The sequence below is a fragment of the Canis aureus genome, chromosome 9 (assembly GCF_053574225.1).
Source record: "Canis aureus isolate CA01 chromosome 9, VMU_Caureus_v.1.0, whole genome shotgun sequence".
Taxonomy (NCBI): domain Eukaryota; kingdom Metazoa; phylum Chordata; class Mammalia; order Carnivora; family Canidae; genus Canis; species Canis aureus.
The window spans coordinates 44,891,352-44,918,433 of record NC_135619.1 but is presented as its reverse complement, the minus strand read 5'-3'; the positions used below and the strand labels follow the sequence as shown (position 1 = coordinate 44,918,433).

Sequence of the window (27,082 nt, the reverse complement as noted above, 5' to 3'; positions counted from 1 at the left end):
GGATCATGGCCTGAGCCCAAAGCAGATGCTCAACCACTGAGCCACCCAGGCGCCCCTACCTTCCCAACTTCCAAATGCCTCCTCCTTGTGTCAGTCTCTTGATTCCTCCAATACATCAACCTTGTTCCAGCCTCGGGGACTTTGCCTTTCCTGGTCCTCCAAACTGTCATATTCCTCCTCCAGAGCTCTCCCGGACCAGTCTGGCTCCCCACGCGCGCAGCTCCAGGGTCCTCAGAGATTTTCCTGATTGCAAGTGGCAAGTGTCCCCAAGCCACTCCTGCGGTCATGTTATTGCCAGCAGCACTCCCTGAAATCGTTTTGACACCTTTCCATATTGCAGTTGCTCTTACTGGAGCGGACGCTCCTTGAAGGCACGAATCTCCAGCACGGGCGGGCCAGCCCTGGATCTTCAGCAACTACCTGGCGCGGGAATGAAATGAATGAGTAAGTGACTGTAACGAGTGTGTATCTGCGGACTGTCTCCTGGCCTGGACCTAGAAATCGTCTGCCAAGCGAGAGCGCGTGAACAGGCCAGCTGCGTCGGCCTCCCGCGAGTCTCCGGAGTAGCCACGCCGCCCGCAGAAGCCCTGCGGGGCCGGGAAGCGCGAAACCCGAGCCGGCGGAGCCTCGCCGCAGCTCTGGGCGCCGACTGCGGCTGCGCGGAGCGTGAGGCGGGGGCGGGGCGGGGCGGGGCCTGCGCCGCTCTCCGGAAGTGGGTTGGAGTGCTGAGAGGGCGCCGGCGGGCGAGAGGGCGCGACGGGGCGCGAGAGGGCGCCGGCGGGAGGGGCCCGCCGACCATGGAGGACGAGCGGAGCTTCTCGGATATCTGCGGCGGCCGCCTGGCCCTGCAGCGCCGCTACTACTCCCCGTCCTGCCGGGAGTTCTGCCTCAGCTGCCCCCGGCTCTCGCTGCGCTCGCTCACCGCGGTCACCTGCGCCGTGTGGCTCGCGGCCTACGGACTCTTCACCCTCTGCGAGGTAAAGGCCGCTCGGCCCCTCCCCGCAGTCGGAGTCGGGGGCGGCGTTCCCGGGTCGAGGCCGGGTCTCTTCGGGCCTTCCCGTCGGTGTAGGGTCGGAGGGCGGGAACTGGCTGGCTCTGCTGCCGGGACAGCTGTTTTCTTGACGTTTAGTGACGTTTTGACACCTGTGCTCTGTGCCTCCTGTGGGCGTCCACTTAGACCTTGCGCGATAGCCTCAGACTCTAACTTCCAGGTGACCTACGTAGCACGTGCTCACAGGAATTCAGTTCCAGGGGTTCGGAGAACTGTTAAGTGGATCGATCTCATCCGTCGCTCCGAATCTTCAGAGGAGTCGCTGCCAACAGAACCTTTATAGAGTCTTAAGGAGAAACCGTCTTTGCCTCCACAACATGAGCTTCATCAGTTCTAACCTGTTTTTCAAGGCAGTCTACCCCCCCACCCCCACCCCTTCCCCAACCTCAAGTGATTTCTAATGAATTAGGAAGTTTTGGTGATGCGTTGTTTCTGGGCTCACCATTCGGACTCATTCCTATTTTCTGAGCCTCAGCTTTAACATGTTTAAAAGGGAATTGCTGCCTGCCATGCCAGCTTCACAGTATTGAGGGTCACATGTAGTGGCTTTGTGGCAGCCCTCAAATAAAACGAGTCACCCTAAATGCTTTTCAAGATGAATTTTTTTTAAGACTTTATTTATTCATGAGAGACACACAGAGACAGAGAGAGAGAGGCAGAGACACAGGCAGAGGGAGAAGGAGGCTCCATGCAGGGAGATGGACGTGGGACTCGATCCCAGGTCTCCAGGATCACGCCCTGGGCTGAAGGCAGGGCTAAACCGCCGAGCCACCCGGGCTGCCCCAAGATGAATTTAGTTTCAGATGTAGTGTCCTGAACTGAATATATTATTCTAGGAGTGATCTGACCAGGTCGAGGGCTTTTTCTATATTTTGGGTCTTGTTTCCATTAATGCATTCATTGGCTCTTTTACCATCAATGTATGGTAATTTGGCATAGATATGTGCAGAATTAAGACTGCCCTAAGTTATGCCAAACTGTATCTAGAAGTTTGTTCAAAAGCCAGTTAATATGGTTAAACTGCCAGGACAGTCCTTCTGCCCCCTCGAAAAAGATTTAATTTATAATGTAGTTGAATTTTAATACTAGCCTGAGTTCTGGCCGTGTTGTCATGTGAGGAGGAGGAGCGAACAGATTATTATATGTCCACTAACTGCCAGCTGCTTTCCTGAATGTCTCATTTTAACCTTAGAAGAAAGCCAAGGCTTAGAGTAATAATTTACCCAAGGTCACAAAGCTAGTAAATGGCATACTTGGGCTTCAAACTCAGGACTGACTCTGAAACCCTTTCTTTTCCACTATACTGTCTCCTCCTTGGGGAGGGCTTACTTAGGTAAAATTTTTAAATAGAAGTTTGTTTTTATGCCAGCTCCTTTTTGTACCCTCTTATCCTGGTATGTCCCACCTGCCTCCATGAAGGGCCCACAACTCAGTAACCTTATCTTCCTTCAAACTCCACTGCAGGGGATCCTGGCTCAGCGGTTTAGCGCAGCCTTCAGTCCAGGGCGTAATCCTGGAGACCCGGATGGAGTCCCACATCCGGCTGGCTCCCTGCATGGAGCCTGCTTCTCCCTCGGCCTGTGTGTCTTTGCTTCTCTCTCTGTGTGTGTCTCTCATGAATAAATAAATAAAATCTTAAGAAAAAAAAACCTCCACTATATTTCTTAAGGGGTCTGTGTATCAGAGTTTATCTTTGGGTTCAAAACTATTTGTCAGAGTAATGACTCTCAGGAGGGAGAAGAAATGAAGGAATTCACAGAAACATGTGGCTTAATTTCAGCCCAAATAAATATTGAATTGTTAGAATTTCAGACAGAAAAATGAAGTATAGGGATCCCTGGGTGGCGCAGCGGTTTAGCGCCTGCCTTTGGCCCAGGGCACGATCCTGGAGACCCTGGATCGAATCCCATGTCGGGCTCCCGGTGCATGGAGCCTGCTTCTCCCTCTGCCTATGTCTCTGCCCTTCTCTCTCTCTCTCTGTGTGACTATCATAAATAAATAAAAATTTAAAAAAAAAAAAGAAAAATGAAGTATAAAGAATGTAGGTAGTAATGAAGTTTTGGGCAAGGATTACCTTATTAAAAAGCTGATAGGGATTAAATCCCCTTACATTTTTTGTACTTCATCCCTTCTTTCCTGCTGGTTTTGAATTCACAATTCTATTAAAAGTGTAGGTTATTACCTGATTTATTGCAATCTGGAATGCTTTGCCCCCTTCCTTTTCTCAACTAAGCATATCTATCAATAACCACCAGCTCTTATATACCAGTGAAATTCTTCTTCCTTGGAAGTCTTCATGGGGTATCCTGTGTGCTTTGAGGTCTCTTTCTTGCTTTCTCTCATTCTGTTTTAATACTTAGGCACTAATAGTTCCATAGTAGTCTCCAAAAATTTTAATTTTTGTATTAATTTTGCCTCTAATACACCTGTAAGGGCTGGGGCCGAATTTTCTATTCTTCCATGTTTATTCAGTTCAGACTATGAACCAGACACTGTACTAGATACTAGGCATTTAATTAACTTAAAGTAGACATTTTTGGATCATCAGAGACCTAGCACATAGATTTTTCCATTCTCCATTCATTAATCAGTAATTACCAAGTACAGAGGTCAGCAAACTTTAAAAGGCCAAATAGTAAATATTTTGGGCTTTACAGGTCTCTCACAGTCCTGTTTCTTTTTCTTTCTTTTACAACTCTTTTAAAAGTGTAAAAACGGATGCCTGGGTGGCTCAGTCAGTTGGGCATTTGCTTTTGGCTCAGGTCATGATCCTGGAGTCCCAGGATCAAGCCTTGTGTCAGGCTCCCTGCTCATTGGGGAGTCTGCTTCTCCTCCCTCTGCACCACTTCCCCTGCTTGTGTTCTCTCTCTCTTGCTCTCTTTCTTTCTCTCAAATAAATAAAATCTTTTTTTTTTTTTTTTTTTTTTTTAGTGTAAAAACCATTCTTAGCTCAGGGTCGACCAGACAAAAACAGATCACAGGCCCAAATAGAGTCCTGATCCAACACTTACTGTATGTTACATAGAATGAAGTAGAAAAGTATTTTCAAAGAAAACCAGAGGCAGTTGGTAGTTTAAAACAGTAAAAACAGATTAAAAAAAAAGATTTTACTTATTTATTTATTCATGAGAGACACATAGAGGCAGAGACATAGGCGGAGGGAGAAGTAGGCTCCTTGTGGTGAGCCTGATGTGGGACTTGATCCCAGGACCCCAGGATCATGCCCTGAGTCGAAGGCAGATGCTCAATCACTAAGCCACCCAGATGTCCCAGTAAAAACAGATTTTATTCAGCAACTACTGCAGTAGGAAAAAAGAGACCTCACTGCAGAATTGGGCTCAATTCTGAATATAGCACGGACAAGTTGGAATTCATAGCCAAGGAGCACAGTGGGGATCAGTGGATGGAAAATGACTAAAAGAAAACATCAGTAGTAGTTCCAGGCATCAAAACCTCAAGAGGATCTAGGATCTCTTTCTTCCTAGATCTCTTTTTAAATTTTTTTTTCTTTTTTTTTTTTTTTTTAGGCAGAGGGAGAAGCAGGCTCCATGCACCGGGAGCCCGATGTGGGATTCGATCTTGGGTCTCCAGGATCGTGCCCTGGGCCAAAGGCAGGCACTAAACCGCTGCACCACCCAGGGATCCCCCTAGATCTCTTTTTAAGATGCACTTCATTTTCCAGAAGCCCCTCCAGGAGACCCTCACACTCATTGACCAGAGTTGTATCATGTAATCATTTCTAAACCAGTCATTGGCAGGAGTGGGAACCAATCATGATTCATTCCGAGTTTTATTAGCAAGAGTGGCTGTTGAGTACCGTCTGCTACATTGTGCTAAGCATTTTATTATTGTACTGTCTGATTTTGCACTGTATATTCTGCTGGTGGAGCAGGAGAGGAAAAGGTCTGAGTCGTTATGAAAGACCTCTGAGAGTGGTGTGATGATAGATACTGTTTTGGTGATTAAAGTTCTCCTGTCCATTTGTTGTCTGGATGCTTTCATTATGCTTTCATAGCACTACAGAGTTGAAATAAAAGTGATTTCCTCTTCCATGCATGTTCTTCCCATCTTGTCAACTCATAGTAGAACACAAGCTTTTTTCCGCATTGCCTAGAGTAGACTGGTTAAACAGCGGACATCTGTGCGGAGGACCACCTGGTAATCTTACTGCCTATGTCTGGCTCTCTCTTCAGAACAGCATGATCCTCTCTGCTGCCATCTTCATCACCCTCTTAGGCCTGCTTGGTTATCTCCATTTTGTCAAGATTGATCAGGAGACATTATTAATCATTGATTCCCTTGGCATCCAGATGACTTCATCCTATGCCTCAGGCAAAGAAAGCACTACCTTCATAGAGATGAGCAAGGTGAAGGATGTGGTTATCAATGAGGCTATTTACATGGTAAGTAGTTAAGTAGTAAGTATTACAGGTTTCTCGAGAAGACGTAGCCCAGTGGCCTTTGCCTGGATCTAAACTGAGTCTTAATAACTTGATGTCTGTTCACAGAATTAAACTTGAAGACTCTGTTCCAGTATTGTAATGTTTCCTTTTTGGCTAGCATGTCTATAGACCATGAAAATGAAACTTGTATTGGAAAAATAGATTCTTGTATTTTTATAGAGATATAGCAGGATTTCACAGATACTAAGTCAGCATTTCAACTTTATTTTTTAGCTCAGCTTCAAAATCATCTCGTGGTGGTGGTTGTTGCTGCTGACATTTTGTCGTTTTTTGCATTTAAAGAATTCTCACTTCAAAAGCAATCAGGTGTTCTACTACTTGATAGTTAGAGATAACCATTTACTTTTTTTTTTTTTTTTTAAGATTTTATTTACTTATTCATAGAGACACACACAGAGAGAGAGGCAGAGGCAGAGACACAGGCAGAGGGAGAAGCAGGCTCCACGCAGGGAACCCGACGTGGGACTCGATCCCAGGTCTCCAGGATCACACCCCGGGCTGCAGGTGGTGCCAAACTGCTGTGCCACTGGGGCTGCCCGAGATAACCATTTATTAAAAGGTCTTTAGCCTTCCCTTGAAGAAAAAGAAAACAAAACGAGTCTCACTTAGATCTCTGCTATTTGGTTTATTTTCTTACAGCAGAAGGTGATTTACTACCTCTGCATTTTATTGAAGGATCCAGTGGAACCACATGGGATATCCCAAGTAGTACCCGTCTTCCAGGTGAGCATAGAACACTTGTCTAGAGCTTCTTCTCCAGAAAACCCGGTACCTTTCTCCATTCTCTGCATATCTACTGCTACTTATATTCAATAGGAATGTAAACTCCTGTTGTTAAGCGTATTTGAGGACACCTGACAGCTATTTTTATTGAGAGTTTTGGATTTTAGTTATTTCAAGTTTCTTTCTAAAGCAAATACAGGCTTTCAGAAATATTATAAATTTATACAGATTTTAAAGAAAAAATAAATAGCAGTTTCTGCCTAGAAGTTACCATTCATCTGCTTTGTTAGTCTGCCAATACAGGGTTTTACATAAATGTCACTGATCTACACATGCAGTTATACCTAATTTATGTCTTGCTTTTTAAATCTAATATACATATTTTCATGCATCTTCAGAGTCCATTATACTATTTTAAATAGTTCTATTATCATGTTGAGTTTATTTAGCCACTCTACTGCTAGCTTTTGAAATCATCTCTAGGTTAGTTTTTGTCTCGCTCTTACAAAAAATACACAAACACAACTATAAGTATATATTTATGTACATAGTTAACTCTGCCTTACTGCCCTTCCTTTTTTCACAAAGGATTTAAGGCCGCTAAGCTAAAATTCCTTTGCATTATAGTTCAAAGTTATTTTAGTAAAGCTTATGAACAGTGTAATAGATTTTTACAGTTTGAGATTTGGCTCCAGAGATTAGACAACTTTACTGTACTTTTGGGAATTTGTACTTGTTTTTCTACAGTCTTGGCTAACTGTGGGTTTAGTTCTTTGTTTCCTTTAGTATGTAGGTAAAGGAATCTAAAGTTATTGAATTGCTCTTTAAATGACAAAGATTTTTCATGTTTCTTTGAATTATCTATCCCTGTTTCCTCTTGTTCTAAACTATCCATCTCCTTTATTAGTCAAGTAGAATCTAGATATTGATTATGCATTTATAACAACTTACATATTTTGGGTAACAAACTTTTATTAAATATGTTTTCCACATATTTTTTCCCCATTCGGTGACTTTTCTTTTAATTTTGGTTGTATCACATTTCATTGTACAAAATACCTTTCAATATTTACATATTAAATTGCACTTCTCGTCCTTGAGGGCGGTTTCACAGCTTGTGACATTTACGAGGGAGTGTGTCCTTGTTATTCCTCTTGCTTTCTTAGCCAGTAAGGTGCTGTTTGGCCTGAACTTCTGCCTCTTCGAGCTCACACCTGAGCCATTTAGACCCCCTGATGTGGTGAGATTGAGGTTACCCATAGAGGCAGCACTATTAAGTGCTCTCTTATGTTCTCTTCTGCTCTCTTATCCTGACTGCATTTCTTGCCTTTGGAATTCAGAGTGCCAAGCCCCGCCTGGACTGCTTGATTGAAGTGTACAGGAGCTGCCAGGAGATCCTGGCGCACCAGAAAGCCACACCAGCAAGTCCTTGAGTCCCAGCATTTCAGAGGCCAGTATTATCTTCCATGGGAGATGACTCCTAAGCCATAGTGGCTGGTTTATTTTCTGTATTCTAAACCATCAGGCAGACACAGTCCTAGGAACCAGTATGGATGCAGTGGATCTCAGAGCCATACAGCAGGTGCCTGGAAACCTAACTCATTGTGTGATGTTGAGCAAAGTATTTATGTATATTTTAGCGATCTCTTTGTAAGGTTTCGCCTACTTTATCAATTGAGGGAAGATCTAAAGAAACGATATGTCAAAAGTAATGTTGACGAAGAGCACTTTGTGAAATTCCTCAGCATGTTCAGGTTTACTTTTTTGTAGAGATTTGTGGAGCAAGACAATGGGAAACTGACATCAGATCTCTTACAAAACATGATTTCCAACTGCACGGACCCCTGTATAAAAGTCAACCCCTTCACGTACCAGTGAGTAGGAAGACATGTCCTACAAAAGACTAGCCTCTGTCCACCTAGCTCCTGTGTTCTGTAGAGGGTGAATTTATGACAACTCTCGTAATAAACCGATCTCTTTCCAAAACACACAGTAATTGCCTGGTTCACACACAGCTGCTTTTTATTGACAACATGAACATGGCATTTCAGTCATGAGTGTCAGGCACATTAATACTCTACTGTTACTCAGCATTGTCTGTGGTTTCAAAACCTTATTTTGCCAAGAGGGGTGACACCAAAGGCCAGACAGATATTCAGCTTTGGTTTCCAGACATGTTAGAGGAGAATAAACACACAAACAGTAGAAGCTTTTGATTATAAGGCAGTTTTCTTCTGTGTAAAACTAATAAACTGTGGGAGGACCCCTGAGGGGCCAGGAGGGAGCAAGGCAGGGTGGGGGAAGTAGCCTGAGCTCAAGTTCATTGTGAAGACAGCTCCGTTCTTGCTTGTTTTGGCCGTGGGATCCTAATTTTTTTTAACTCCCAAGTCGATATTATTCTCATGGCCATAGAGACACTCAGGACATTAGAAAACTAGAGTTGTAATTGCTGCCTTTTCCATCATCCCAGGAGTAGTTATTTGGAGCCTAATGGTACATGTGATGTTTGACTTGTTTGAGGTAGAAATGTCTCTGCTAGATCCCAAGGGCCTGGGCAGCAATAGAAATGGGAGATGGCTGTAAAATTTCCAGCCTCGCAAAGCCAAGGTCATTTAAAAGAGGCATTCTCATGTGCTGCCTTTTTTTTTTTTTTTTTTTTAAATCATGCTTGTCAGTTTAAAGAGTGAGGGAGGGGAAGCCTATAGCAGCTGAGGTGTTCCGATAAACTAGTTCCAGCCTTGAAGTTTTTGCAGTGTGCAACACACATACATACACACATTGTTGAAGTCAGAGGCTTGGTTCTTGGATGCTACTGCTAAACCCATACAGTTTTCAGCACTTTATTGAATGCTAAGACTGCCTTAGAACTTTGAAATAAAACTCGGTTTCTCCAATGCCAGAAAATCAGAGTATGAATGAACTCTTTCGTCTTTTTGTTTTCTGTTAGAGGAGGGTAGAGACAAAGTTCATCCCCTCTGCATTCAATACAAGGTCTCAGTTGGGGATGGGGGGTTATAGTTGTATCACCTGGATATTCTTAGAGTGGGACAGAGATCTCCTATGTGCCTTCTCCCCTCTGACTAATTCCCAGCAGAAGTTTGCCAGAAGTCTTGAGGAACAAATCCAGGCCCTGGATTCTGTTTCTGACTCATCTTTGGTGGCCTCACAAAGCAGCAAAAAAACAGTGCATTTGCTTGGTCTTTCAAAGAGCAAGGAAACAAGTGACGACCACCCCATCCTACAGTAGGAAGCACAGCCTTCACTGAGCCCTGTCCAGTCACTAAAATGAGACAGGGAGAAGTCAGGTTGGACTTACCCCCTGCCCTTGCTTGTACCCAGTTGGGCTGACAGTCCAGTGTGAGGGAGAACAGCTTCAGTCTCAGCAGGAATAGTGCCTTTTCCTTGTCCTGCAAAGATAGGAGCTGCTGCTCCAGAGGGGGACTGCAAATGCCTACTCATTTGCAGTGGGGAAGGAAAACATGAGTCTCTTTCTTTTTCTCCAGCCCTACCGATACCTTTCCCACCTGGGAATGGAAGTCCAGTTTTAGTGAGTTCTAGGCTTTTGTCACAGTTCAGATGAATTGGAAATTTTAGTCCTATCTTGTTCAGGGATGTTGGGAAAACTTCAAGTATAAATCCCCACGTAAGGACCATATACAGTATAAAAGATACCAGCCTTCCCAAGAGTATCAGTGCAGAAAGCCTTGACTTACAGCACTGATGCCCTCAGTAACCAGTAACAGTGGACATTCCCAGTCTGTGTCTAGAATCGGGCAGCATCCAGAGCTCAGCATTCTTGTGAAAAAAAGTGGTTTCTATACCAGGTCTGGATTTTTGAAAGTTGGGCCCTGAAACATAAGGCACCTAGAGAGTAAAGGCTTCGTGGACACTGAAATACACATTTCATAGAACAAACAGGGCTGGGTTGGGGGAGGGCTGTCACGCCCATCACAGTAGTATCATACCCCAGGATACAGATCGCTAACCCCAGAGGTACCAGGTGGTTGGCAGGGAAAGGGGTAGAAGTTTTCACAGCAGCGTTGGCCCTCTGGCAGCACATGGGACAGAAGCAAAGAACTGCTGTCCGTCCAGTTCCCATAGCTGGTGGGCGGCAGGTGGGTTAGGGGGGGTGTTCACAGTTGTTGAGCAATGGTTCATGTAGCTGGCCATGATGAAGGTAGCCTCTGCAATCTTAAGACAACAGAAACAAAGGAACTGAACTGGCCTTGGCTTGAATCCTGGCTTTCTCACATACTAGCTGCTATACGGGGTACATAACCTTCCTGGGCTTCAGTTTCTTAAAGTATCTGGGAGAAAATGTCCAAAGGGAACCATTTCTATGAGGCTCAAAGGCCCAGTGAAATGGATGCCTGTTGGTCTGCAGCACCACTGTCACACAGTACCCTCCTGAGAACAGGAGGGGTGATACTCAGCTCTGCTGGTCTCCAAGTCAGGGAAGTGGATGTCCCTGGAAGAAGTGTCTGTATAGCCTCTCCTTTAGCAGGAGCAGTATTAAAAGGAAGAGGTTGGGGAAACTCCAATTTTAGGATTAAAACAAAAGGGTTTCTACTTACTCTCAGAATGGAGTCAGGAACTATAAATCAGAATTTAAGCTTTGGAGTCTACTTTGTAACTGTTATTTTTGCTAGTCCGTATTTCCCGCACTGAGCATGATACAAAGCTTTTAAAGTAGAAGAGGTCTCTGGATGGACTTTAAGACCATAGAAAAGGGGGAGCATGTGCAGACGTCTTACTTTGGGACTGGCAGAAGCCAGGAGAAGGTGAGAGCACACTGAGGAGAAAGCTGGCTGCCCTGGCTCTGGGTCTGCTGCAAGAAGAGCAAGTAGACACCTGCCTCCAGCCTATGTGATGCTGGGCTGCAAGGGCTGAAAGCACTATGTGGACCAGAGTGCATGCCCTCCTGGCCAGCCCCTCATCCACCAGCTCAGCAGTGACTCCTGAGCTGCAACCCTACCTGAACCCTTTGGAGGATTGATTGTAGACAAGGCCAAAGTTTCACCTGGGGAAGGCCCTTCTAGAGGATGGTCATAACCCAGCTTCCGTTTTTTTTCCCCCCAGCTTCCGTTCTTAACTTCAAGCCCACCTCCTCATACTAGATAAATCCAAGTAACATGTTTTAGCAGCTTTCAGACCCACCTTGGGAGCAGCCATCTGGAAGAGCAACTTCTCAATGTGACCTTTCCCAGAGCCCTGGTCTGGAATGGATCTAATTACAAGCATGAAGTCATCCCGGCAGCCACCGAAGGTCATTACTGAAGAGTAGGGGTATGTGACGTGCACTTGCTGTGAGAAGAAGCCAGTTAGTTCTGGGGAAACTTCCCACCTGCCTCCTGAGCTGCACCCCGTTTCTTCCAGGCACAATTAGCCTTAACCAGAAAGGGAGAACTTGGAAGTGGTCCTAATTTGGAGGTCTACATCTTGAATGTCTACAAACTGTGTCTAGACTAGAGGACAGCAAGGCTTGGGGAGGGCGGGTAGGGAAACTGTGGTCACTTAGCTCGGGACTTTCAGTCCAGAGAGTAAGAGAAAAAGGCACTATTCAGAAGGAGGGGTCAGAGCCAGCCCTCGTTGTTTTGTACCATAGTATTGTGGTCCAGGATGCTGACACCATCCTCATTCACAGCAATCCACACCAGAGTGCTCTCTTTGGAAGACAGCTGTGCAGGCTAGGGAAACAGGAAATCCCATCAGACACAACCACAGCTAGGGATGCTCAACCATAAGAGCTTTCTGAGGAAGAAGGCACATTCAGGGATCTGCTAAGCAGTGGTTTGTGACCTTTTCTCATTGTGGAAAACTTGAAAGATGGTATTTGTACAGCATGCCGAAGTAAACACACAGAGACATCTGGCCTTGGAGCTCTGGCCACCTAATTACCATCTCAAGGGTGGAGGGGTACCTATAGCCCATCCTGCCACAGTACACTGTAGGGGCTCTGTGCTGCAGAACAAAGGCCAGCCCTGACTGCTCTGTCATGGGCATGGAGAATGGGCTGTTTTCTCCTAGTGCTGGCAAACTGACAGCATTCCACCCACAGCCTCTCCTGGCTGAAGTGCATCTTGCTTCAGCCAATTTCCTAGGAGCTGCAAAAGAAACAGGAAAGAATGCAATCTTATGGGCTTTATGCTCCACTACTGAGAAAAGGGACTATCTGGTGGACAATTCCTGGAATGACTGATTTTCACTGTCATAGCTACAGTAGAGCAATCCAGATTTCCTAGCTCTCCTACCCAAAAGGCTGAGGAGAAGGATGGACATGTCCTCATTTTCAGAAGCTTCTCCCAAACTCCCAAGACTAAGAGGTTCCCAGGATCCCTCTGTCATATGCCCTTATAACATCCCTATACTTCTCCTTCCATATTGTAACAGTTTGTAAAATAACTTACATGTATATTTAGATAGAGAATATATATAATTATTTGATTAATGTATGTCTCCCCCACTAGATGGGAAGCTCCATGAAGGCCAGGACAGTATCTGATTCACTCATCTCTTGCAATCTCATACAGTGCCTGAGTCCTAGTAGGAGCTCAGCAATTCTTTATTGAATAAATGAATGTCCACTGGTCTAATCTCTACCATCAGTGAATAGGATCATGATCCAGCTTTGAGGACATGATTGATTATGAATAAAGTTTATGCACATCAGACACCTGGCCAAGAAAAGTTCCAGCTAAAATTACTACTGGCCACCTGGGCTTCACTCAGGTGAAATTAACTGTTGCCTGAGTAGTTAAGAAGTCCCCTGTGGCCATGCTAAGTCAGCAGAGATGCATTCGTTTAGATTACATAGTTACATATTGTTCTTTTGCACCTTTTAAAAAATGAAAGGATTTTTGAGATGGTAATGTCAAGTTTGAATCCTTGTGTGTGAATTAGTTGGCCGTATATTTTTTCTTTAGGGGTAGCACTGAGAAGTCTGAAAGGAAACATGAATGTTACCCAGAAATAATCCTGGCTGGAAGTCAGTGATCACAACTGTGCTCTGGACCAGAAATGGTGGAGAAACGGCGCCCTCTGGTGGTTGCCAGCGTGCAGGCGGGCCCTGCAGACTGGACTGGCTCCAATTGGACCAGATGTGGACAGCAGCTTGAGGAGAAATCTAGGGCATGTTCCTGAGGGGGGTGTGGGGGGTGGTAATCACTCCTTCCCCCTGGAAACCACCAGCACTTACCCGAGCAGCAAAGAGCTTAGCACCAAAGAAAGGCCATTTCCGGGCCACTGTCAGGTAGATGCGGATGCACTCGGGAGGGGAACAGCCTTGCAGTGCTGCCCACTTTGTGGTCAGCAGATCTGCCAGGTGCCTAGTTTGAATGAATGGAGACAAGTGGGCCACTGAAGTGCCAACATGTTTTCACTGCAGCTCTGAGGCCTTCCCCAGCCCGACAGCCCCTGCCTCCCCACTGCAACTCCCTCCAAGACCTTGCAGCCTACCTCAACTGTTCAGAGGGTGCCCCGTGTCTGTAGCGCCTTGGGTAGAACCTGTCTAAGACGTGCTGGAGGTGATGTTGAACCTTGGCAGGGAGTGGGCTCCCAGGGCCTGGTGGGCTGGGCCTCTCTAAGTCCCCATATTCTACCTGCGTTGGAAGCACATGAAGGGGGCAGTCAAGAGTCTGGAGGTGGGTGAGGTGGGGCTGGGGCTGCTGGAGAGGTGAAATAAACCATTACACTTCACTGCGTCATTGATGGGGTGAGGGTGGATGCGAAAACACTTCTTTGAATGACCCTTTATCTCAAATTTCATAGACCCTAGAGAGATCACCTTATAGTCCTAGATGGTTATTTACATCAACCTCCCTGTTGCAGTGGAGGTTAGTGCCTTATCCAAAGACAGTTAATCAGTGGCAGACAAGGGCAAACTGGATATTCTGGCTTCCAATCCAAAAATATGAGATACAGTACTGAAGATGCTATAGATCCTAGAGTATTTCAGTGTTCCAGAGGTGGCCTTTGGAATCAGACACTGGGCTCAGATAGATACCAGCTCTGCCATCTGCTGGCTCTGTAACCCTGAGCAAGTTACTTAAACTCTCTGGGCTTCAATTTCCTCATCAATTAAGTGAGGATAAGAACTAACTGGGATAAAACAAAATGTTTTAGCAGAGGCTTCTTTATAGGGTATTCGGTAAATGTTTACTACTAAAAAGTCCAACTATTATTTCCCCTCCCCCCCAGCATGTACATTCAGATGCTTTCTCATGGGAACCACAAGGGCATCCCAGATACTTCCAGCAAGACAGCCTCGTAAAGGTAACGGAGAAGAGTCGAAGTCTGAGTGCATTCAGATTCTAAATGTTATACAGTTGTAAGTACAAATTTTAGTACATCCATTCTGTGATACACATTCTTTTGGTAGCATACTTAGTACAACCCCGTGGGGGCGGGCAGGGAGGCATTTTTGTTTTCTGTATACAGAGAAGGAAACTAAAGCACAGACCACTGCAGTGACCTGGCCACGATCTTGCAGCAGGAAGGTCGCTGGCACTCAAAGGCAGGACTCTGGCTTCCACCACCAGAGTTCTGCCCATAATCTGTATCTGCAGAGAAGGGCTCTGCTGGTAAGGAGCCAGCTTCCCTCCACAGCGGGGCCACCCTCCTCTCGGGCACCACAGGGTCTGTGGTCTCCTGTTTCAGGCTGCATGCTATGTGCTCCCTGTGAGTCTGATCCAACTCCTGAACAGAACCTTACCTGAGCCATCAGGGCAGCCATCTCAAGAGCCAGCTCCTTGTTGACAGGAAACCTCCCTGCCACTATCTCCCCACTAGTCTGGGAGGCGAGCAGCAGCCGCTCCCGCTCCGTCTCCCCTTTGACTTGACTCCGAAAGTACAGCCTACAGGGAAGACAGAAGAAGCCAAGACTCAGCTGGGATCCTAAATGGATGAGGTCATCCTGGCATCTGTTCATCTTCATTTCCAAAGAAAGAAACTACTCTTTTTATACCATCTGTGAGCCTATTTTTTATTGCCTCCAGAAAAATTTAACTAAGCACAACACAGGGCAGATAGAGTGCCATCATATCTCAAGCAACAGCGGCACAAGGTACACCTGAATATACTACTACCTTACTGGATTTGGTGAGGGGAATCTGCTCCCTGGAATCATAGCTTATTAGGGAGCTAGATGAATTAAAGATTCCAAGAGACTAATGGAAGTTATTTGCCTGGAGACAGATCTAGGATGGGATTTTCTTATTCGAATGGACAAAAAATCATGGTATCTACTTCTATATTTGCTGGAATTGTTACAGGAGCTATTTATTCTTTGGCCTTAAATATCTAGTGCTCATACAAAATTTCACTTTCCTAATGTAACGTGCAGCCATCGCACACCAGGTTGTTCTGATTTTTTTTGGCAGGGTAGGGGTGTGTGTGTGTGTGTGCAGTTCAGGAACCAAGAGCCTGAGCTACCCAGGGCCAGCCTGGGCCACCAACTACTGTCCACAACACAGTGTTGTGTGTGGATCCACTGTCTGTCCAGCACAGGCCAGCCTGTTGGAGTGACGAGTGCCCCGCCCCCCCCGCCCCCGGTGGCAAGCTCTCATGCTTGGCCCCACCCTAGGGCGGCACTCAGGACCTGTTCTTGTACATCAGCTTCACAACACGCGTGCCACCCTCAGCCTTGCCAGAGTGCAGCTCCTTCAGGGCTTGTTCCCACTTGGAGATGGCATCACAGATCTTAAAGAGGCAAGAGAGGAAAGTCAGGAAAGGCCCTGGGGCAGGACTCAGGAAGAGCAGCAAGGCAGGGTTGAGTGACTGTCCTCCATCAGGAGGCTGACTTGCAGGCCTCATGCGCCTGGGACCTAGAGGTGCCTTACAACCATCTCACAGACAGGAAGAGCCCTGGGCAGGGCATGAGCAGCAAAGCATGGAATGCTGCTCCCATTGGCCTTAACACCTGAGAAGTCTCCCAGAGGCTAGGCAGGCCTCAATCAAAAACTGTGGCCCCGTATTACCAGCTCCATTTCCATTCCACTGACCACTATTCTCTTCCAACAAGTGTACTCAGAGGCCTACTGTGTAACCAAGCCTTACAGACACGCAGACATTTACAAAGAGAATATATAGTGCAGTATTTCAAGGCAACTTTGGTAAAAGACTATAGAAGCCTTTGCTCTGTTGCCATAAAAAGAGCAGACATGGAACCAGCACTCAAACTCATCAATGCAACAGCGCATTCCCATAAACACTTAACATCCCCCGTGGGGGCTAATCACAAACCACAAGACAAGATAGGTCTTAAATCCCATTCAAGGGCCTTTGACTTGATATATATATATATACATACACACACACACACACACACACATATATATACAATTTGAGATCCTTTCTACTGGCGCTAACTGCTTAAAATGTGCTTGAACCTGTAAGCACAGCATGGGCCCTGGCAGACAGGGAGAGAATGAGGTGCCAGGATACAACGCCACAGGTGTATAGCTGCCATCCTCTGCATGTGTACAAGGACAAATGCCTCCCTGTCCTTCCCCCACCAAGAGGAGAAGCAGCTTTTCCCCTGGATACTGCATAGCCCTTCAAGGGTAGGGGAAATATGTAGGGAAAAACAACTTTTCTCTGCCCGTATGGGTATGTTTTAGGATGCCACAGAATGCTGGCCCACAGGAGCACCTTGGGTTCCAAAGCCAACAGGCTGTGAAATAGTAAGACACCAGCCAGAGGGGCTCTTTCCCCACCACCCAAACCCCAAAGCCTTGGGAGTGTCCCAGGAGGCACTCAGTGGGATTTGTGGGCAGGCCATCACCTTGACACCCCCTGGCAGGCAGTGTTCCAGGTCCCTGCCGGAAGGATCGTCTGTGAAGAGGGCAAAGCCAGAGTGGGAGGACTTTCTCATGCCTGTCTCTTGGTTCAGACGCTGGAGGAACTCATCAACTGTGGAGGAGCCATCAAAACCGACCACCTACATGGGAGAAGTGTTAGTCCCAGAGGAAACTTCCTGAGAGGAGCTCAATAGGGCTAGTGGAGCAGTGTGGGTCTGGAAGGAGGAAAGCTCGGCTGAAAGGAGCAAGGGCACATGGCAAATGCTGAAGGAAGCTGGCTTCCGTGGTCACATGCAGAGGGGGAGTGCTTCAGGGATAAGCCTGCCTGCTGTAAGCTGGAGTCAGAAGCTCTGCTGCTCCTTTCTGGCCACTCTTTTGGAGGCCTTTGTCATGCCACTTGTTTGGTCAATGTGTCAGCTTCCCCATTCAGGCAGTGGCTTCAAAAGATCTACTTCCCAGGTGCCAAACAGCAAGGCACTTTTGCAATTCGAGATCCTTTCTACTGGCACTAATCTCCCCACCCCTACCTGCAAATTGCAGGCTCTTCCTTCTGCTTGTTTGCCTATTAAGAATCTGCCAAGCCTGAGGAGGTTTAGTACCCACCTGGCCTAAGGTGTTCTCTGGGGTCGGGATATGAGAGGGCTCAGCAGAGGGAGCCGCGCTGCCTCCTCACCTGGTAAGTCCCATTGGTGAAGTGCACAGGGATGCTGAAGGGCAAGGAGTGGTGGAAGGGGTTGCGTAGCAAGATGGACACCACTTCCATGCGTGATGGCCTGGCCTCCCGCTCCCCGGCCTGCAGGGTCCGCTCCACCGCACGCTGGCAGTAGGTGGCATACTGGCCGGTTTCATTTCTAGAGACAGGTGACAGGTGAAAAAAGAAAAGAATTCCAGGGGATCCACTCATCCCTGCTACCCTGGCACCATGGCTGCCACCCTGACCCAGCCAAGATCAAATCTGCAGTGGGGCCGGTGGTGAGTAAAGCCCTGAACACTCTGGTGTGTGGTGTTACTCTGTCATTCAGGGTCTATCAGCAGCAGGTGGCTGGCACAGATATTTTCTCCAGAAGAACAGGGCAACAGATAATGAAAATGTGGGAATGATCTGGGGACACTGTAGCTTCACGTCAGCACAGCCACTAAGCATGCATATGGACACAGACTGGTGTGCAGAGTAGCCCTGGCAAGCCCAGACCTCCACATGCCCATCTGTGGACATGGCAATGAGGGACGTCTCTGTGACTGATGTGCAAACCTCCAGGGGCAGGGTGATCTGATCCATCCTGGTCCCCCATGGCCCACTTCACCACACCACAGTCAGCAGTGCTGGAGTGGCTCACTCACCTGGGATCTGCATGGCGCTGGAACTGCTGTTTCACGTACCAGAGGAAGTGGTGCTGGGGCAGGAAAAGTGGGGTGCACAAAGCCAGGAGCTGCCAGCACTGCCGGGAGAACAAGCAGCATGGGGTGGGTGCCAGCTGTGCAGTACCACCAGCCCTCACGGCCCTGAGCGACCGGGCCTTCAGCACTCTCCAAACCAGGGCCCCCAGCCTTCTGTGGCCTCCAGATTGGCCATCTGGTCAGGCTTTGTCCAGAACAGCAATCACACAACCTGATTATGCACAGACACCTAGGAGAGGCACAGCCGTACGGAGGCAGCCACTGGTACCACATGTAGAGGGGACCTGCCCAGAACCCTCCTTCCACCTTCCAGCCTCCTGGGCAGCCCCGGCCAATGGCTGCTGTCAGCAGCTTCGCCCTGGGGATGCCCACCTGTACGAGCGAGTATTTCTGAGGTGGGCGGCAGCTGGTCTGCTTCATGAGTTGGCAGTAGATCTCGCTCTGCAGCTCGGGGTGAACGAGGCAGACCTGCAGGGCCGTCTGGGCCAGAGACACGTGGTAGTCCACGGAGGCAGCCTCCACAGGCACGTTGATGAAGAGCTGGCAGGACTGGCAGGAAAAGGACAGGGGCCCAGGCAGACCAACGGCCCCTTGATTAGTACCCGTAGTGGCAGTGGGCAGACTGGGCGGCCCCCCATGGCTCCCGGGAGGTCCGGGTTGCCACAGGCAGCCCTTTCTAAGAGGGAGCGCGCCATTCACTGCCTGAGAGCAGCTCTGCCTGCTGAGAAGGCTGCTTTGGGATAGGATCTTTCTTCCTTTAAATGTGTCCATTACATAAGCAAGACATTTTTTAAAGAGAATATTCAGATGGACACAGAGAACATTCTAAAATAGGTCAGAATCTCTCAGGTTGAGAAGCAACCTAAACCTGGCCTTTCCTGCTGCTTGCTACATGAGGAGGGGAGTTCCTCAAGGGGGAGTTTTACTGGCACCTTCCAAGGGAGCCGCGAATGTCTCCCCGCCATAATGGACAGTGGTGAGGACCCTCTGGGACTCCTTCCTTTCCATTCACAGCCCTCTATGAGTTCCCCCTAACTACAAGGTTCCATGGGTTCCACCTGACTATCACCACAGTGGGCAAACTGCTCTGGGGTGAGCCTGGCCTCATGGGGAGGGGGCCACCTGTGGGTGGGCCGGGCTTCCTCCCTATTTTACCTTGAAGAGCTTGAGAGCCTCGGTCTGCAGAGCCTCTGAGGGCAGGGTGGTGAGGGAGGTGTACAGCCCATCTTTGCTGTAACACAGCATGGGGTGTCTCCAGAGAGGGGAATCTGCCCAAAGCAAGCACCGAGAGCCACGCAGTTAGCACCAGTGAGGGACCTGGCCTCCCACCACCTCTTTGATTTGTGGGGAAAACAAGGATTGACCATCTGAGCACATGCGATGTACTGTGTTTATACCCACGGAGTGTGAGGTATGCAGCCGTGCACCGCATCTAGCGCACAAGGACGGCTTACAGAAAGGGAGCTACTGCTCTGCTCTTGGGGCTGAAGTAAGTGAGGTTGGGGTATCTGAGCACAAGCATGTGTGTGCAGGGGAGGCCGCTCCCTGCAGCATCAGGTCTCGATGGGGAACCCACATCAGCCTGAAATAAGCCTCGGAGGAACAGTGAAGGGGTGTGTGGTATGTGTCATTTGCTTCTTGGGGTCCTGAGAATCACTAGCAAAATAAAGATCCAGTAACGCCCCAGGCTTAGGTTAGTCCAATCCCAATTTAGGCTTCATTAATTAACAAACTCTAACTCTTAATCAGCTACCTTTTTTCCTCAACCCTCTGCCCAGCCAGCAAAGCTGCAGTGAACAAAGTAAAACATTGACTGAGGTCACTGGAAAATCGGCTTCCCAAAGAAACTCCCCCAGATACAGTGGTCATCTTCATTGAAACAGGGCTCTGGAGCTTGGATGAGAAAGGCCCTCTGTGGCTTAGATGCTTTTAAAACAGCTTCAGGTACAGAAATGCTTTCTTTGGGTTTCTGACCAACCACTACCCAGACACCACCCCCCCACCCAAGCAGTGATGGCCACCCTTGCTTTACCTGGGTCTCCCTCCCCATCCATCAGTTTTCCAATGAGCTGCTCATAGGCAGTGCCAACCCTGGCACTGCTGCCGCCTGCAGCCACTGTGAGGTGGTAAAGCCACGTGTCCTAGAAGGGGATGGAAGCCATCTGGTGAGACTGGAGTAGGAAGAATGGAGGTAAGCGCTCCAGAGAAGCTTCCTTGAAGGGGCCAAGCCCAGGGTGATATGAGGCTAGTCTGGTTGGCACAAGTCAAGGCCATCAGTCTCTAGGAGGAAAGACCTGGGATCAGTGAACATGAACCCAAGTTTCTGAGCTTGAGGTGCTATCTCATAGTCCCAGTGGAGAGAAGCTGGTCACTGGGAGGGAATTCACTATAAGAAATCATCCCAGAGAATATGAGCCACCAAAATGTCCAGAAGGGACTTGAATCTGGGGAGGCTGGGAAAGAAAGATGGAAGATGAGAATCACAGGACTGAGCATGGCCATGGGGGCCCAGCCCCCTCCCTTACCTTTTCATGCTTAGTGCCAATGAGGAGGTAGGTGGGGCTATGCTCTGGGGGGTGGATCACCAGGGTGCAGTGGGAGGACAGCAACCGCCTGCTCCCTCCAGCCTCATAGTCCTCGTCCGAGTCACAGGATCGATCTACTTCCTCTATGCGCGCGTCCCGCACAGGCAGATGGCCCAGGGGTCGCTGCGGACAGGAGGAGCCTTCCATGAATGGGAGAGCCAGCAGGGTATAAGGCAGTCTCCTCTCTCTGAACCCTTGGGCCCTGTTGGGCTAGGAATCATGGGCATGGCCAGGTCACAGATTGAGGGGGTTAACTACAGCTCCCCGGCTGAGGCTTGCCTTGAGAAGCACAGTTAGACCACACAGGTGGAATCTGTGGGCCACGCACATTGGCCCTTTAGGCTAGTGGGATCCAGCCAGCTTTGTACTTGTGGTGGCATTGGGTGCGGTAGGGGGGAAAGCTGGGGCCTGCCATCAGGACATGGAGAAACAGGAATGTGGTCTGGGGAGAGCAGAGAGTAGGTGCTGTCAGGAAGCCATGAAGTACCTTGTCCTCATGACTTCGATAGTAGTAGAAGGTTTTCCCAACAAGAGCACACCAGACCAGCTTGGAATGGCCATGTTTTACCTATAAAACAGAAATTAAGACCACATTATTAGAGCCAGGTAATCCCACAAGTAAATCCAGGACTGCCAAAGAGAGGTCACAGAAAGGCAGATCTCCAAAGACCTGGTCAAACTCAGGTCCTTAAGTGGAGATGTCACCCAGACTCCCTACTAACAGAACCAGCCCTTTCACATCGAGGGTCTGTGGTGTGTACCCTGTGATACCTCATCCATTCTTGTGCCACATGCCATTAAAAGATTAACCAGGCCAATCAGGGGTCCTGTCCCAGGACTGTGTTCATCAGCTATAAGGATGCTGAGAGGGAGGCAGGGCCATCCACGGTAGCCTGAAGCCCCCAGGCCGACATAAATCACAAGGGCATTGCAAGTGCACAGAGGGCAGAGGAGGCCAGCACGAGCCACAGCCTGAATGGGGAAGCAGAGGCAGAGAGAGCCAAGAGTACGGACCTTGCTCACACAAGTAGCTCTGCTTCCTGCTGGCCTGCTGGCCTAGTTCATGTGCTTCCTTGTTAACTTCCGTCTTCTTGAGGTTAACAAGCACTTCTCTGCTCCTTAGGCCACAAGAGTCCTAACTCAAACACCTTTAGGGCAGGTCTGGGATCCCATGTCTTGGAGTGGGCACACCTGCCTCGCCTATGTCATGGCTTCCCACTCCTCACAGAGGCAGGTGCAGGTGGGGTGGGTGGCAACTCCCAATAACCTCAGAACAGGTACAAAACATTCCTTTCCTTCCTGTCCTGGCGACAGCTTGGTGCTAACAACCCTCATCTCTGTTTTCATTCTCTGACACTAGGAGTGGTCAGGCTGTGTTTGAGGCTAATCTCCAAGAGCCAATTCCTGCAGACAGGGGCTGTAAGGGGGTCGGCACTCAAGAGGCCCATATTCAGGAGGCCCACATTCCTCCCCACCGGCCCCTCCAATACCTTGGTCAGCCAGCCCTTCACAGTGGGCTTGGTGCCGCCCCGAGGCAGGGCTGGAGGCCCCACGGCCTGGACCCTCAGCAGGCTCTGCAGCACCCGGATCCACTCCTCCAGCAGGCCAGGTGAGTCTGCTGTCAGGTAATAGGTTTTCTTCTCAGAGATAAGCTGTAGAGGAGGGATTGGGGGCCAGGGGAGATGGCATGATGGAATGCCAGGGACCTGGCTCTGAGGCGGTGCAAATCCCTGAATCCACCGGGACTTCTTTCTTGCCACCTGGGACTTAATCCCTTCTTTCCTTTGTTCTTTTCCCCATCTCTGCTGCCTTCACTCTGGCTCACCCATTCAGTCTCTTCTTCCTCCCCAGTACTAGAGGCACATCCAGACGGGGATGTGAGGTTTCTCCCACACACTCATTCTTCCCCAGCTTTGTTTCAATCAGAATCCTATCCAAACCCAATAGCTCCTCATCTAAACCCCTGGCTGCTAGGAGCACACCCACCTGGAATGTCTGTGCACCCTCCCCACGAACAATCTGGCAATGGGAATTCAGTTCCACTACTCCCTGAGGTTTCCGGATGACATCACTCTGTAAAGACAGGAATGGGGAGGAAAACAGTCAGAGCCTTCCCAGAACACATCGTTCTCCCTCAAATGTGACTCTAGGCCTCAGACAAAGGAGAAAGCGATCCCCAAGCTTTCCTGCACTGTGATATGAAGGGTAACTTGTTCTGGATCCTGGTTCTAGCTAAATGGGGCAATAATTAGAAACAGGTTCATCTGACCCAGGCCTTGAAAAGTATAGATTGAACCTTTAAAACTGGGTCAGAAGCCAGCAGGTTATTACTGAGCTATAAAGCCTTTACAGTCTTTCTACATCTTTATACCAAGTATGGCAAATAAGTGTCATACATACATATCACCATTCCCCTCTCCGGTGTGCCCGCACACCTTACTAACCACTCAGAGCATGCCTACTTGCTGAGTGATACAGGCCCAGAATCCTCAACAGCCACTGACAATCGGCTGGAGTTGCATGAGCGACACAGCCTTTTCACTTTCTTTAAAACATTAATGTTGGTTCCCCAAGGAGGTCCTGTCAAACTAGATCTCAACATCCAAGGCTCCGTAGTTCCAAACTACAGGAAGGAGGTGGAGGAGGTCATGGGCTCTCTGTTAGAACAACCCAGATGACGTGAGGGCAGCCAGGGAAAAATTCTTTTATAGGACCAGGCATTAAAAGAAATCAGCTTCTGAAGTATGAAGGAATCACCAAGCCAACTCATCTAGAACGGCCTCTGATGCCTCTGTACCTGATTTCACTCCAAGAACCAGTGACCAGCCTTGTGGTTCCATGTGAGGCTCAGAGCCTCGGGTATCCAGACAGGCCACCTCTCCCCACCTGCCAGACCTCTGGCCTCTGGCCGTGGGCCATACCAGCCCTTCCTCTAGCCTCTGTCGCACAATTCTGAGTTTGGACTGGGGCCCTTGTGACTACTGTCCTTGGGGAGGAGGGTCTCACCGGAGACTTGTAGTACATAATCTGTCCCTGTCTCAGGACAAACCAGCGCCTCTTCCACGTCTTCACCCGGCTCCCCATTTTTAGCAGGTAGCCTGACTTCTCCAGTGACTCCTGCAGGGGTGAGAGGGCACAGAGGGGAAGAGGAGTGGACAGAAAGAGGGAGTCACTTGGGGTTTGTAGATGTCACCCAGGCCAAAACGTCCCAGTTGAGTTACTGCTTTGCCCTCAATTACAAAGTCTTGAGTACCTACTCTGTATTTTCAGGGCACCAGGCCCTACTAAAGGTTCAGAGAGAACTAGCATAAAGCAAGGTGATCCCGCCATGGAAGGGTCCTGCTGGCTAGGGAAGATAACACCCACCCCATGAGAAGGCAGCAGGCCAGGGGCTGCACAAGGGAGCAGCTAGCCAGGGAGGGCTTCACAAAGACCCAGATCTGAACTGGCCTGGGAAAGAAAAGTCAGCTTCCCTTCAAAGACGCACCAAGGGAGGAAAAGGCCCTCGTGGGCAGCAGGAAAGGAGAGTGAGATTTGGGAAACAAGGGGCACATCAGCCAGGCTGGGGCAGGGGACTGATGGAGGCGGGGAGACAAGGCCCATCGGCACAGTGGTGTGACCCAAGGACTGGGGGATGAGGGATGTGAGTTTGCAGCACGGCTCTGAGCCTCAGGCTTCTTATCCATAAAATGGGGCCCTAGTCCTGAGAAGATGGTGAGGACACATGAACCAAGGACTGAGGACAGTGTGTGGCACAGTGTAAGAACCCCATAAAGGTCAGCTCTCGGCATTCCAGGGTCAAAACACATGTAATCTCCTGGGGCCGCCGGGGGAAAGCCCACTGGCTACTCCTAGCTCCATGAGGAGCTCACTAGGTCCCCTCTCCTTCCTTGCAGGGTCTGTGTATACCTGCCTGCCCCCCAGCACACTCCTTGGCACTTCACACCTGTCACTACCCCCTGCCACTGCCTTCACTGTTCCCCAGGACGCCTATCTCCAGGCAGGCAGCATCTGCTGGAGGCCTGCTCCCATCCTGCCTGCCTCAACCCGGCTGAGGGCGCTGTGCTCCCAGCTCACCCCGCCCAGGCCTGGCCCCTCAATGGAGTAGGAGGAGGTGCGCTGGAGTTTGTGCTCCGGCTCCGAATAGTCGCTGTCCAGTGAGCAGGCATCTGGGGGGATGGCGTAGTCGCCCTCGGAGCTCAGCGAGGACATGGAGACACCTGCCAAGGGAGGAGGAGTCCAGGCCTGGGTCCCCATACCCCTCCCGGGGCTGCAGGGACTGCAGGGACCTTCCTCACCGACCCAGGATCTCTGAGTCTGGAGCTGAGGGTCACAGGCAGAGATGAAGCAGGGAGCCCTGGAGAAGCCCACCCGTAGGAAGAGGGCTTGCTGCCCCACACCCTGCTGCTCCCTCCTCTGTACCTCTCTTGATGGCCCTGGGGCTGCCCAGTCCACTGGTCTTCCTGGACTCTGAGCAGGGGACCGAAGATCGGAAACTCGCCTGAGAGCTGCAGTCATCGTCGGACCCGGAGGACTCATCCATAAAAGGCACGCTGCTGATCTGCGTGGCTCTCTGCAAGACAGGTACCCTCCCCCACTGCAGCTCACCTTGCCAAACAAGACCCTTCCCCTCGGCACTTGTGTTCCTGCCCAGGTGCCCGGGGTGCAGCCAACACAGCCTCCCCGGGCACTCGACAGACAACTGTTGCATCTGTGTCCTCACCTCCAAGCTTCTCCTTTGGCCTCCCGCCCCCACACGGAGTCCTCCATCCTCCGTGGTCCCCAAAGGAGCTGCCCCATCTGAGCTAACTGGCTGCTATGACCCTTGCTCCTGCCACTAGGGGGCCAGGATGCCACGTGGCGCAAGCAAGAGACAGGAGCTTTATTTATTTATTTTTAAGATTTTATTTATTTATGAGAGACACAGAGCGAGAGAGAGAAAGAGAGAGAGAGAGAAAGAGAGAGAGAGGCAGAGAGAGAAGCAGGCTCCATGCAGGGAGCCCGACGTGGGACTCGATCCCGGGTCTCCAGGATCACACCCTGGGCTGAAGGTGGCGCTAAACCACTAAGCCACCAGGGCTGCCCGAGACAGGAGCTTTAAACCGTGTGTGGGGATAAGGAAACAAGAGGCCATCTCGGTGGGCAACATTTAGAAAGACAGTGTCAATGTTGGTGAAAGCGTGGGAAAAAAGATACTCTATAGTGTGATAAAGTCTTTTAGAAGGTAATTTGGCACTACCTGCCAAAATTTAAAATATGGATATCATTTGCCCATAAATTTCACCTCTGGAAATACATTATACTAAGTCCACAGAGATATATTTGCACAATGATATTCATTACAGCATTGATTTTAGAGAAAAACATAGATATGACCTAAATTGTTAATCAGTGTGGGCAGCCTGGGTGGTTCAGCGGTTTAGCGCCACCTTCAGTCCAGGGCATTATCCTGGAGACCCAGAATCGAGTCCTATGTCGGGCTCCCTGCATGGAGCCTGCTTCTCCCTCTGCCTGTGTGTCTGCCTCTCTCTCTGTATGTGTCTCTCATGAATAAATAAATAAAATCTTAAAAAAAATTGTCAATCAGTGGAGGGCAGGTTAAGTAAGGTAGTTATGGGGGAATCTATACCAAGGGGTACTGGACAGCCCTAAGGGGAAGCAGAGCTGTGCACAGAGGTACGGCAGGAAGATGTGACACACGGTCACATGAACACACAAGGAGTAGAAGGATGTGTATAATGTGATCCTCGCTGCGTGCATGTGTGTGTTTGAGAAAGAGAGAGAAAGAGAGGGACAGACAGGGACATAGACAATATTTGTCGATATACCGGTAAATTTGTCAGAGAGCCTCACAGGATAAACACCAAACCATTAATGATAGTGGCCTCTGGGGTCAGAAATTAGGGAAAAGCAATGTGAAAGAAAATTTAACTTTTGGATCTTTGGTTCTTCTATAAAATGTTTTATAAAGCATTACTGTTTTGAGCTCAAAAACCACTAATAAAATGAAAAATGTGTATGACGTTATCTCAGTTGTATCTGACCTTTGTTAAAAAATATGTAGAG

At 49.0% G+C, this 27,082-nt stretch overlaps 2 protein-coding genes and 1 long non-coding RNA gene across 9 annotated transcripts in view; 2 read left to right on the top strand and 1 right to left on the bottom strand.

The window, feature by feature from the left end:
• The first annotated feature begins 705 nt into the window (after positions 1 to 705).
• On the top strand, positions 706 to 8,225 carry PIGH (phosphatidylinositol glycan anchor biosynthesis class H). Of its 3 annotated transcripts, none has more exons than XM_077909723.1 (4): positions 706 to 977; positions 5,245 to 5,454; positions 6,190 to 6,237; positions 7,578 to 8,225. In XM_077909723.1, exons 1-4 carry the CDS (start codon positions 798 to 800, stop codon positions 7,668 to 7,670), a joined length of 531 nt encoding a protein of 176 aa, XP_077765849.1. In that variant the 5' UTR covers positions 706 to 797; the 3' UTR covers positions 7,671 to 8,225. The 3 variants fall into 3 exon arrangements, with proteins under 3 accessions (XP_077765849.1, XP_077765848.1, XP_077765847.1); XM_077909722.1 differs by having other exon boundaries at positions 6,157 to 6,237; XM_077909721.1 differs by having other exon boundaries at positions 709 to 977; positions 6,154 to 6,237.
• Positions 4,153 to 27,082, bottom strand: part of PLEKHH1 (pleckstrin homology, MyTH4 and FERM domain containing H1) — a 53,298-nt gene continuing 30,368 nt past the window's right edge. For 4 of the 5 annotated variants that reach the window (XM_077909716.1, XM_077909715.1, XM_077909717.1 and 1 more), the window contains 20 exons: positions 25,439 to 25,589; positions 25,094 to 25,236; positions 24,023 to 24,133; positions 23,003 to 23,089; positions 22,507 to 22,668; positions 21,504 to 21,584; positions 20,957 to 21,139; positions 20,464 to 20,572; positions 19,587 to 19,699; positions 18,804 to 18,980; positions 18,375 to 18,472; positions 17,707 to 17,884; positions 17,018 to 17,173; positions 15,833 to 15,933; positions 14,948 to 15,089; positions 13,693 to 13,835; positions 13,433 to 13,562; positions 11,838 to 11,924; positions 11,395 to 11,541; positions 8,242 to 10,428 (listed from right to left, as the gene is read on the bottom strand). In XM_077909716.1, the coding sequence (XP_077765842.1) occupies positions 10,267 to 10,428; positions 11,395 to 11,541; positions 11,838 to 11,924; positions 13,433 to 13,562; positions 13,693 to 13,835; positions 14,948 to 15,089; positions 15,833 to 15,933; positions 17,018 to 17,173; positions 17,707 to 17,884; positions 18,375 to 18,472; positions 18,804 to 18,980; positions 19,587 to 19,699; positions 20,464 to 20,572; positions 20,957 to 21,139; positions 21,504 to 21,584; positions 22,507 to 22,668; positions 23,003 to 23,089; positions 24,023 to 24,133; positions 25,094 to 25,236; positions 25,439 to 25,589 (2,661 nt within the window). In that variant the 3' untranslated portion in view covers positions 8,242 to 10,266. Of the gene's footprint in view, positions 6,088 to 8,241; positions 10,429 to 11,394; positions 11,542 to 11,837; positions 11,925 to 13,432; positions 13,563 to 13,692; positions 13,836 to 14,947; positions 15,090 to 15,832; positions 15,934 to 17,017; positions 17,174 to 17,706; positions 17,885 to 18,374; positions 18,473 to 18,803; positions 18,981 to 19,586; positions 19,700 to 20,463; positions 20,573 to 20,956; positions 21,140 to 21,503; positions 21,585 to 22,506; positions 22,669 to 23,002; positions 23,090 to 24,022; positions 24,134 to 25,093; positions 25,237 to 25,438; positions 25,590 to 27,082 lie in introns of those variants that run through there. The other variant, XM_077909719.1, reaches the window with a different exon arrangement.
• LOC144320771 (uncharacterized) lies at positions 15,853 to 27,043 on the top strand. Its single transcript, XR_013386410.1, has 3 exons — positions 15,853 to 20,375; positions 22,377 to 22,625; positions 24,913 to 27,043. It is a non-coding gene; the product is annotated as an uncharacterized LOC144320771 (long non-coding RNA).